At 41.0% G+C, this 11,792-nt stretch overlaps 1 protein-coding gene across 1 annotated transcript; it reads left to right on the top strand.

Annotated features, from left to right (window-relative positions):
• Positions 1–1,768: 1,768 nt before the first annotated feature.
• On the top strand, positions 1,769–5,307 carry cdca7a (cell division cycle associated 7a). The gene is made up of 10 exons (XM_056427274.1): positions 1,769–1,836; positions 2,405–2,545; positions 2,649–2,765; positions 2,849–3,049; positions 3,161–3,238; positions 3,326–3,517; positions 3,611–3,739; positions 3,834–3,983; positions 4,068–4,204; positions 4,295–5,307. Exons 1-10 carry the CDS (start codon positions 1,816–1,818, stop codon positions 4,326–4,328), a joined length of 1,200 nt encoding a protein of 399 aa, XP_056283249.1. The 5' UTR covers positions 1,769–1,815; the 3' UTR covers positions 4,329–5,307.
• The last annotated feature ends 6,485 nt before the right edge of the window (positions 5,308–11,792 follow it).

The following is an 11,792-nucleotide window of genomic DNA, read 5'->3' as shown; positions in this document are numbered from 1 at the left end:
AGTCACTTGCGCCCCCCCTGCCCCCCCCCCCCCCCCCCATCATGAAGGAGTTATGCTTAGGGCACCAACATGGTTAGCAGCGGTACTGGACATGGACTTTAAAAGCAATGTGTATATGGTTTGGCACGGGCATATTTTGAGTTCTGATATTGGGCTGGTTTTTGGGCTGGTTTTAATTGGCCATTGGGCTGGTTTTGTCACACAGACCTGGCAACCCTGCCCGATGGGGACATTCTGTTGTTGCAGCAGCATAAAGACAGAAACAACTGATGAATAGAGAAAGAAAATAATGAGAGGTTTATAAAACTAAAAGACAAAATATACAGGACTGTCTCAGAAAATTAGAATATTGTGATGAAGTTCTTTATTTTCTGTAATGCAATTTAAAAAACAAAAATGTCATGCATTCTGGATTCATTACAAATCAACTGAAATATTGCAAGCCTTTTATTCTTTTAATATTGCTGATTATGGCTTACAGCTTAAGAAAACTCAAATATCCTATCTCTAAATATTAGAATATCATGAAAAAGTATACTAGTAGGGTATTAAACAAATCACTTGAATTGTCTAATTAACTCGAAACACCTGCAAGGGTTTCCTGAGCCTTGACAAACACTCAGCTGTTATAAATCTTTTTTTTTACTTGGTCTGAGGAAATATTAAAATTTTATGAGATAGGATTTTAGAGTTTTCTTAAGCTGTAAGCCATAATCAGCAATATTAAAAGAATAAAAGGCTTGCAATATTTCAGTTGATTTGTAATGAATCCAGAATGCATGACATTTTTGTTTTTTTAATTGCATTACAGAAAATAAAGAACTTTATCACAATATTCTAATTTTCTGAGACAGTCCTGTATATATAGATTACAAGAGCATTAAATACATAATTACAAGGCAAATGTAACAGTGGTGGGATGTGATTAAGACAGTCAGCAAAGTATATGAACAGCATACACCAGACTAACATATAAATATATATATATATATGTATACTATAGTATACAATGTACTGAAAGAGTATATTAACATATGTAAGATAATATGATATCGTATGGGATATAAGATATATTATAAAGTAGAGGTACATTTCATAAATCCAGATGTGCAAAGTTCCATTCGGTCTGGTTTATCACACCCGTCTTATGTTCATGCTTCAATCCACTTCCTGCTATTTATGTCTCCCACTGTTTGTCTTATCTCAGTTGTGTTGCCAGTCAGTGCTATCTTTTGTTATTAGCTCCTTTTACTCAGCTTTATTAAATTGAATTCCCGTATCTCCTTGTTTCCTTTGACACTATATCTTCCTCCTTAACCCTCATACAGTGTGACCGAAATATTCAAAATCTCATCAAAGTTTAATTTCCTGCTGTAAAGTGAATGTGAATGACGTGAATCAGCAGGTTAACCTTTGGCCTCTTCAAGAGTTGCAAAGTGGGATAGAGCTCAACATTTTACCCGCCTTGGATGCAAATTCATAAATAACAGATTCGCGCCACGGCGAAGCTCCTGGAAGACCACCAGCTCTCGTTCCCTGAACTCCTCCGAGATCAATACGTCGGTAACATTTAATGATCCCATAAAATATCAAACATATTTTTAAATATTTATAAAGGATATCGGTTATGAATTTGACCTCTGAAAGTCTGTTACTCTATTAAACTACTTTATGCATCTTTCAGGACTTTCCGGTGGCGCGGGAAACGAACGCGGGAATTGGCTGCAGCTGGATCCATCCGCATTGTTCACCGCGGAGCTGCTGCACTCTTCACTTCGGGCTCTCGGTTTATGTGCCACTAGTTCTGAAAGAAAAATGCCAGCCACCCGCTCCAAGGTAAGAAAAGCTTTATTTTGCTTCATTACCAGCAACACTCCTGTATTATCTTCTTGATAATAAAACATCCCGTTATGACCACTTAGAAAGAGTTAACTTAGTTACCATTTTAAGGGCAAGATCAGTTTAGATAGGAAGTTAAGCTATGTTAAGCTAAATGTTAGTTTGTTAATCTACAACTACTACAAGTTGTATTTAAATATGCCAGTTGGTTTTAATAGCTTACTTTTGGCCAGGTTTCAACAGGAGTGTGTTCCTCCTGCAAGACTTTGCTAAAGTTTGATCTGACACATTTGTGTTTGTTGATTTATTTATCTGATGAATTAAGTAAAACTTTCAAGGGGAAAAAAACATTAAGCAATTTGCTGTTTTTTTAGCCTCTGACAAAAACGTTGTAATTAATTATTAGGGGATTGTACAAAACATATAGTTTGAACATGTGCATTTGTTCAGAGGTCAAAGTCTCTTCGGCTCAAATGCTCAGGTGGCATGTTGACAATTACATTTAATAAACCGTATAGATACAGAAGCCTCTCTGTTTCCTAATCTTACTTGTTATGATGTCCAGACTCTGGCAGCCCGGCCTCCACCGACCGGGATGAGTTTGAGGAGCTTCCGCATCGTGCCTCTGGTTCCCATGGAGACATCCTCTTCTTCCTCCGATGACAGTTGTGATAGCTTTGGCTCTGATGGAGGCTTTGCAAACACGGTAACAACAATACATCTACGTCTTCCTACTGTTAATGAAGCGGTGGTGAACGTGTGGGGTCTTTGCAACTTCACCTGCAACGAAGGATTGCGTCTCTGTTTAGAGGGGCTGCTTCAGGAGGAGGACGCCGGAGAAACCAAAGACGTTCAAGGCTTCATCGGAGGAGGACGCGTGCAGCGTGTTTGACGAGAGTGTCATCAACAGCCAGATGGAGGCCATGGTACGTTTTCTAAAGCTGCAACATATTTCAGGACTTCCTCAGACGGAAGTTTAGCCCTCATCGTGAATTGCATCCTCTTTCAGAAAGTAGACTCTGAACCTCTGAGACGTGGCCACCGGTCCACCGTCATGAAGGTTGCCATGACATTCCCCTCCAAGAAGACGGGCAAAAAGAGGCCTGCATCCGAACCACTCCCTCAAAATAAAGTGCAGGACTCCGACTCTGACGGAGAGGAGAACTTCATTAGCAAGAGAGCCATAAATATTAAGGAGAACAAAGAAATGGTACAATTTGCTCTATTCATTTCACATTAATTACTCCCAGCTTGTGGTCTTATGAACTGAACTTTGACCTGAACAGCCTCCATTTTAACTTTTTCATTCATGTATTTTTAGCTGGCGAAGCTCATGGCAGAGCTGAACAAAGTACCCGGTATTTTCCCAGGACGGATGGCAATGTCTGCATCTTCTACGGTAATTTGACCTGACGATAGATATTTGACTGTCATTACGCAGATTATCAGTGCTCGATATAAATAGGTACCGTTTTATCTTATCCAGCCTCGCCAAGCACCCCGCCGCTCAATGGGAATGCCAGGATTTCGTCAGAGAAACGGCGAGCGCTTGTCTCGTCCCCACACGCGGTCCCGCACACAGGTGGACGGACCCCCCAGCCCAGCTCCAGAGGAAGAGCCCGAGGACAGCTTCAGCCTGGTTCGCAGAAGTCGCTACTATGAGGAGGTTGATTCTCCAGTAAGTCACATCACGAACTGCCTGCGTGTCTCGCCACCTCTTAATTCTCTTCATGACCAGCACAGGCATTAACTTCATTTATTTCACGCGCAGCCCCGTTGCCGCTCTTTCAAAGGTGCAACGGCCACCCCCCACGTCGTGCGGCCTGTGGATGACATCTCGCAGGCAGAGCTGCAGAGCATCTGCGGCAACGTGCGGGATAAAGTCTACAACCGCGCCACTGTAGGTCCCGCAGTCGCTGCGATGCTGAAAAGATTTGAGCGGCTGCATTTGCCCGTTGAGCTCTTGGCCTGACCGCTTTTCTCGTTATCTTCAGGGCACCACTTGCCACCAGTGCCGCCAGAAAACAACGGACACCAAAACCAACTGCCGTAATCCAGAGTGCAGGGGGGTGAGGGGTCAGTTCTGTGGCCCCTGTCTTTGTAACCGCTACGGAGAGGAGGTCCGCGACGCTCTTCTGAATCCGGTGAGTACCGAACACATGCGAGGTTGTGTGATCGTGGGTGTGTTGGGCCGGTCTCACTGACTTCCTGGTTGTTGTTCGTGGTAGGAGTGGCTGTGCCCGCCATGCAGAGGGATCTGTAACTGCAGCTTCTGTCGGGCCAGAGATGGTCGCTGTGCCACAGGAGTGTTGGTGTACCTGGCAAAATACCAGGGATTTGACAATGTGCACGCCTACCTGAAAAGGTGACTGGAGCATTTGTACAATTTGAAGTGTGTTCATTTCGACCTGACTGTCTGTTTTTAACACTGAGACTCATTTTATGTTCACTGCAGTTTGAAGAAGAAGCTGGAAGAGAGTGGCTTGTGAAATGTGGAGGAAAGGAGCTGATCCTGGACCTGACTGACATACTCTGGGATCATTTGCACCAGTCCAGATATTCATGGTGTTTCAAGCATCATAACACAATGCTAATTGTTGTTCATGTTTATAAAATGTCATCTGATATCTGGAGGAGGGCCATGCAGCCAGTTCTCTCTCGCCTACAGCTTTCTTTGTTTTTGTTTTAAAGAGCTGAGAGGGGTTGATTGCAAACTAAGGTTCATAGTTGCAAATGTATGCTTGTGTTTTTACATGTTTTGTAAATCTGCTGAAAGTGTAAATGTTAAAAAAAATAAGCGTTTGCTTTAGTTTGGATGTGATAATCTGCATGCCACTGAGGTGGTGCAGGTGGAAAGGGCATAGACTGGGGTCCACTGCCTCTCACTTTTAAACCGAGAAGAACTGTGTGATATACTACAGCGCCTGGTTAAATATCCTTCATTAGATAACTGTCACTAATGGTGTGGAAACAATTAGCACTCTAATGGGAATCTCATACCTGTAAATCATTTTATCCTGTTAAAGCACATTCTCGCTCTGCTCCAGTCTCTTTGGCTCATTTTCTACCTTACACTGTTAAGTAGGAATCGTTGAAGGTGCCACTGAAGTGGCAATAGAGTTATGGCCTGCATTTTCTGTTCAGAAGTGCGATACTCTACGCTGAATGACACGGAATTAACCTTTGTGTCGCTCATCTTTCAAATGTACTTCATTCGACCTGCGCCAGGACACACTGATTATATGATACTGTCTCAAAAATAATAATCAACGGCTGAGATTTCTTCTCCGGCGTAATGTCAGGTGGAGGTTATCCTTGTGGTGCTGGTGTTTATCAGGCCCTGGACTCCCAACGAAAAGAGTAATGCTGAACTGTTGATGGGGATTGGGGACATCTGTTATGCTGATGCTTGATCTGTGCTCAATGGGTTAACTGTACATTTTCATTAAAGTGTTAATCACTGCAGAATCATGTTATCAGATTTCTTTGACTTGACTATCACTCTATCCGGAACAGTGGCAGATGTAATTACTGTTATAGAAACATGTAGGAGAACATGATGATCGAAGATCTTAATAGGGAGCGTAAAGGCTGGAGGTTTAATAACGTTTCCACCGCTGTTATGGCCGGTGTTGAGAGTAAGTTTGCATTCCTTAAGCATGGAAAAAAGGATAAAAAGATGACATGATCCAGTCTGGACAAACATTAACGGGTCAAATCATCACAATGTACAACAATAATCTGCATTAAAGGTACTATTAACTAAAATAGGCATGACATAGAATTAAGGATTTGGAAACTATAGTGAATGTTGCATTGAGCATTTTTTTATCAAAGGATTTGTTGCAGCATTGAAAGATGGAAATTAAGGGCCCGACTATGTCAACAAAGCAAGTAGAAGCTCGAACAACAACATGCACAAAGGGAGAGCAACGTTCTGCTCTGCTCAGGCCCACATCACTCCACTGTGTTTAATGTTAAATAGAGCCTCACAGAAGTTTCCAGTTTCCATTATGATGTTCAGTAGAAAATGTCACTGCGGCATGAAAAATGAGTGGGCTGACTTCATGCCCTTGTTGTGGTCTTGGTCTCACAGCGTCTCTCAGAGAATTTGCTGTGTGTTCACACTAATGGGGAAAAGCAACGCTTGCAGTTCACAGTGTCTACAATCAAACTATGGAAACAGCATATGAATAATTAATAGTCTGCAGAATATTGGCTTTACCTTCTTAGAGAATCAGAAGACAAATGAGCGAGGGGAACTTCACACCCTCAGCGTGACTCACCATCCAGGCTTTGAAGCTGTGTTCATGAATCCATCGGCTCACGACTTGAGTCTGCATACATGGTCCAGCACTAAGTTGACTTTGAATTTACACACACGTTTACACACAAAAAACATCAGATCACCTTATGAGAAGATCTTATAACGGCTGCTTTGCTCTCTTTAAACAAATGGACGGTAGACGCAACGTTAGTAGAACCTAGAAAATGCACTTCAACGATACATATGCACGCCATTGTATCACATCTTCATGTGGTGTCCATCAATTGAGATCAATGAAGGGTAAAGTAGTCCGACTTTGGAACGCATAGCCTAAACACACACACACACACACACACACACACACACACACACACATACACACACACAAATGCACACACCTTACTGTAGGTTACTTTCAGCTCAATCTTTTGCCTTTTGCAGCCCAAAAACTAAAATTTAATTAAATTAAATTAAATGTTTCACTTTATTTTGTATAGCCCATTATCACAAATTACAAATTTGCCTCAGAGGGCTTTACAATCTGTACACATACAATCCTTTATTATACTGTTCGGGTCGGCAGTCTTACAACAATATGTTTTGTGAAATTATTTGTGTTTTGTATGCTGATGGGTGGTCCTCTGTCAAAGGTAAGTAATGCTACTTTACTTAATATCAGCCTTGCTCATCACATTACATCAAAGTCACAGAGTTTTCTTCAAAGGAAATAAATACACTTTTTTCTTGCGAGAGTTTGGTGACAAGATGGCTGCCACTCACATGCGTGTACGATACACATGCAGCTGGAGATAGTAGCCTGTTAGCTTAGCTTAGCATACGGACGGGAAACTGAAAGGATTCTATGGCTGTGAGAAATAGAGAGCCAGCTAATTACTTTTGAAGTGTCTGAAATATAACATGCTAGTTAGTGAGTTAGTGAGTGTCTCTGGACAGAACTCAGCTAGCTGTTTCCTCTCTTTATGCTCAGCATAACACACACATTACCGATGGCGGCAATCTTCTCATTTAACCCTCGGCAAGAAAGCGAAATAACTAATTTCCCAAAATGTCAAAGTATTTTTACAAGATTTGGATTTGTCATTGAAATTGATTAATTGATGCATTTAATATGTTCTTTGTCATACTTCCAACTGTTTTTAAGGGACAATAGTAACACTGACTAAAATGTTAGGCTACTGAAAATATTTTGCAATCCAATTGTATCAATTTACAAATCCAATTGGACCTCTTGCCGTTTCTTCATAATGAAGTCCGTAATGTAGTGTTTATTAACTGCACAACTGTTGACACAACAATGAAATGAAACAATACACTTTATTATTGACACAGCAAGATTACACAGATATTGACAGAACAATAATCATCATTAAAATAAAAAGCCAGGTCATATATTACCAGGAATACTAAAATAAATAACACGTGTATTAGATAGTTATATCTGTGTTAAATGTGGTAGTGTCCCATTTATGAGTAAAACATTATATTTGGAATATCTCTTTATGGAATGCAATTCAGTAGAACACTGATTATGGTAAATTATTAATCAAATAAAACACAAGTAAATATATGAATAGGATTTATTTCAAGGTTTTTCAGATTGTACTATACTAAATAAATAAAATGTTGTATAAAAGGATCACATGATGATACTAATATGTTGTAACTTATATTAAACAACTCTTCTTTTTTTCCTCCAAAAGGAACATCTAAAAAACTATTATTAGTATAATAAAGATGCACTTGAAAATACTAGTCCTGTATTAAATACCAATGATCATCCACTTTGGCGTGATGAATATTTAGGGAAGTAATTGTTTACAACGCTCAAGCATTGAGCTGATCTGGTAATCAGGCTATGAAATACAATATTTATTCATTAGAGCAGATTTAATGAGGCCTTGCGGCGCTAATTATGAAAACCAGTGTAGCAGCAAATGAGTAGCGCACGGTGGCGGGCTGCGGGGTACCTGTAAGGAGGGACTGGGGGTTGAAGTGCCCTGAGTGCCATGGCACACTGAGCAGCAACACACAGCCTTGACTGCGGCCGTCCAGCCCACAGCGATACATCAGCCGGCCTGCAGACAGGTCGCAGATGGGGCCCATATCACAGCATGCTCTCCAGGAATTAAGGCTGGCTTTCCCAAAAAGCATCCTATTGTCCAGATTATCTGTTGTATTGCAACAAAGTAGAACATCTCAGTGGTGCTTCAGGTGGATGTGCTCAGACCAGCCAGGCTTTTCAATATTGTGTCTCTGATTTACTGCCCGCCATGAGCCTGAAACAAGTTGAGTGCTCATTCTGCAGTTTCCTATTTGTATGCAGGTCTGAAGACATGTGCTAGTGTTCACAGCATAATATGGGTTTTGATTGACTGATATTTTCATTATGGCTGCAGGGTAGCGTGGAGACTGTTAATTTGCTTGGGAGTCCTGCAGGTCTACGTTGATTGTAGCAGAGCCAGAAGAAAAGCTGAATAAATGAAACTCATAGGGCACAATCACAATCTGTGGGTCAAAATCAACTGATTAATTATAATTTAGAATTAATCTGTCAGGCCTCTGTAAAAAACACCCTTTCAGACATGTTGCTTAATAACCAGCTTTACATGGTACAAATGGAATATACACCAAAATGAGTACTGGCAATTTATACAAAAATAATTGGATAAGTACAAATTGTGATAATAAAATTAGGAATGATATCAACTGTTCTTTTGTTTTGATGAAGAGCAGCAAGATAACTTTCCACACAATAATCTCCCTTCGGGCTCTGACCTCTACATCCTGGAGCAAAGCGTAGTGAGGAGAGTGCTGTAAATGCACAGTGAGTGACTCTGGGTGGCTGAAGGCTTATGACATGTTCCGTTCCCCCGGTACCAGCCTGCAAAGTGATGGAAACAGCAGTTTGGTCCAGGTGTCAGGGACATTATCAAAGAAAAGGGCTGCCGGCAGTTGCTCCATCTCACAGGAAATTGCCAACTCACCCTAACAAAGAAAGGCATAAGTGCACTTGCTGCTGCCTTCAAGGCGAGTGTGATAAGATGACATTATAAATACAGAATTGTTCATGGAGGTGGAGGGGTAGGCACATCAGGAAGCTGAACTTGACAATTCCGTTTTCATGTGCACCTATAAAGCCTGTATGGGTTTATCTAAAACAAAATCAGCTTCTTATCCACTTGGGATTCATCCATTTCATAAACGTGTTAAGCTGCCATTGTGGATGTTTGTATTTCAAAGTACTGGCAGCTTCACATAGTTCACAACTTCTACTCCAGGAGGAGTGAGACGACAGACAGGGACAAAAACACAATTTACAATGCACTAAGAAAAGGTAGAATGGGGATTTTAATTGCTTTTTATCATTGGACACAAAATCTTGTCTTCGTCACCAAAAACGTTTTTTAAAAAAGGAACAAAAAAGAAAGAAAAGAAAACAAGCCTATACAATTCCTGCCCATGATCTATCGATGCTGGTGCTAATTAATTTGGACATGTTGTAACACAAAGCTGCTGTTTCTCTGATGTTGAGAGTTCACTATCAGACACATAGTTCTCCATGGCACCTGAAGGGGGAGCTCTAATACAGGCAACTTACTGTACTTTATCTTCCTTCAACTTTCAACAAGTCTTCAGGAAATGGAGGAGAAAGTGAAAGGGCCATCAGAGCAATGCCTCATACATCACATACATTTAATAAAATACAAGAAACTCTGCACAGCAGGAAACACGGGAAGAGTGTAATATGTGACAGAAATTAAGTCGTCGAGTACACCTTATGCTTTGTGAAAAAGTTGGCTTTTGCACCTGCGGCATCCGAGCTGAATACTGAGCGATCAGACATGAGGACGATGACATTGTCTGAGCAAAGTGTTGTGAAATTTCACATTTGATCCTCATAAGGAGTCCTGCAGCACACTTTGACTGCAGGATGGGAAAGGGGAGGGGAAGGGAAGGTGGGTGTAATTATGACCAGGGGAACACAGGGTTGTAATCTGTAAATCTATTCTTACTCTAAGTGAGAACTGGTACATTGGATTGATTTTATTGAGATCATACATTATAAATGGGGCATGGAGGAGCTTACAGCCTTGAGATGGTGGTGCTCACGTGCTTCATTAATTTTTACTTCATTAACTCTCCTTCAGACCCTTCAACACACAATTCACTGCCGACCATGAATCCTGGCTGCAGTCAAATGGACAAGCCTGGGTCGACTTTCAGTGGAGTGGATACACTGAAGTAACGCTGTCAAAACAAATCAGTAACACATGAAATATACATAACCTCAGATCAATGCGTATTCATGCGCGAGTTCACGTAATTGTTGTACTTGTGGCTTTACAAAACATTTTTTCATGAAGAATAAAAGTCACAATGAGATGAAGTGCTGTATCAGTTTAGCTGTCAGGAAGCCACAGAAACAAAAAGCATGGGAAGAAAAACTCACATCTTACAGATACAGCACTTCTAGTTAATTCTGCCATTGAATTCCGTGCTTTTTTGATTTTTTTTTCTTCAAAATTCATCAGTGATTGGTTTACGACCCAGCAATTTAAGTACAGATTACAGAGCCTCGTCCTTATATAGCTACTATATTCTTTCAGTGTGCTTACATACTTCTGTATTGACCAATTTACAAACCAATAGGTGCTGCAGCAGCAGCTGCGTTCTGTTTCACAGCAAGGAATTTCAAAATTCCAGCCGTGGACCCATGTGAATGGACCACTTGTTTAATATTATAGCCTTAAACCTAACAATAGCAATCAGTCATGAAAGCAACTATGCATGCTAAGGCCCGGCGTCACCATTAACTTCAGACAAGTGATGGCTTTCGCTGGTTTGCAAGGTGAGAGAAGGGAGGGTGTCGGGAGGCAAAGAGGAATAAATGGATGGCGTTGGTTTGCGTTTCACTTTTCGAAAATGAACAGCGGGTGCAGGATTGTTAAGAACATTTGGAGAGAGACTTTGTTGTTGCAGGTGTTGTGGCCGTCGGTGAGCGTGCTACAGCTGAAATTAAATGTGCATCATTTGTCCTTAGAGACGGCCTCCAGACACGTTTTTAAGTCTCATCTTGGAGCAAGGATTTGTGTTCTGTTCTATACAAAAAATAAAAATAAAGTTGGACCACTTCATTAACAATTCTTCTTCTCCTTTTTTGAAAAATCCAGAATCTTTAACTTTGCAAACAAGTTTTCACCAGACACACAATTCCTCTTCCTACTCAGTGTGTGTGTCCTGTAGGCTTCTTCTAGTTTTGGATCATGATTTGCTGTCAAACCAGTAGTGATGTCACAAAAATACAGGCTTTTCAAATGCAACTTGTGTATGTGGCTTGAGTGCATCTGTGTTGAGTCTCACATGAAGGCGGGGAAGTTGTTCAAGCTTCAAACCTGTTGTCAGACTCTTCTCTCACTGAGCATGAGAACAACACACATCAGTGAGCAGGCGCTAAGTGCTTTCCCTCTGAGGCAGCATAAACTTCTTAACATTTCAAATCCGTTACGACAGCTGCCCCGGAGAACATTTGTGAGATCTGTTTCACCACACATGTTGAAATCATGATTCCCTTATTACATTTGCCATCAAACAATATCTCCAAAGCTAACAGTTGACAACATCCAGTTAAAACATTTGAGGGGAAAGCTCTTAAAAAGAAGAACTA

The sequence above is a fragment of the Pseudoliparis swirei genome, chromosome 2 (genome assembly GCF_029220125.1).
Source record: "Pseudoliparis swirei isolate HS2019 ecotype Mariana Trench chromosome 2, NWPU_hadal_v1, whole genome shotgun sequence".
In the NCBI taxonomy this organism is placed as follows: Eukaryota; Metazoa; Chordata; class Actinopteri; order Perciformes; family Liparidae; genus Pseudoliparis; species Pseudoliparis swirei.
The sequence above is the reverse complement of the archived record's forward strand: the minus strand, read 5'-3'. Positions and strand labels throughout refer to the sequence as shown.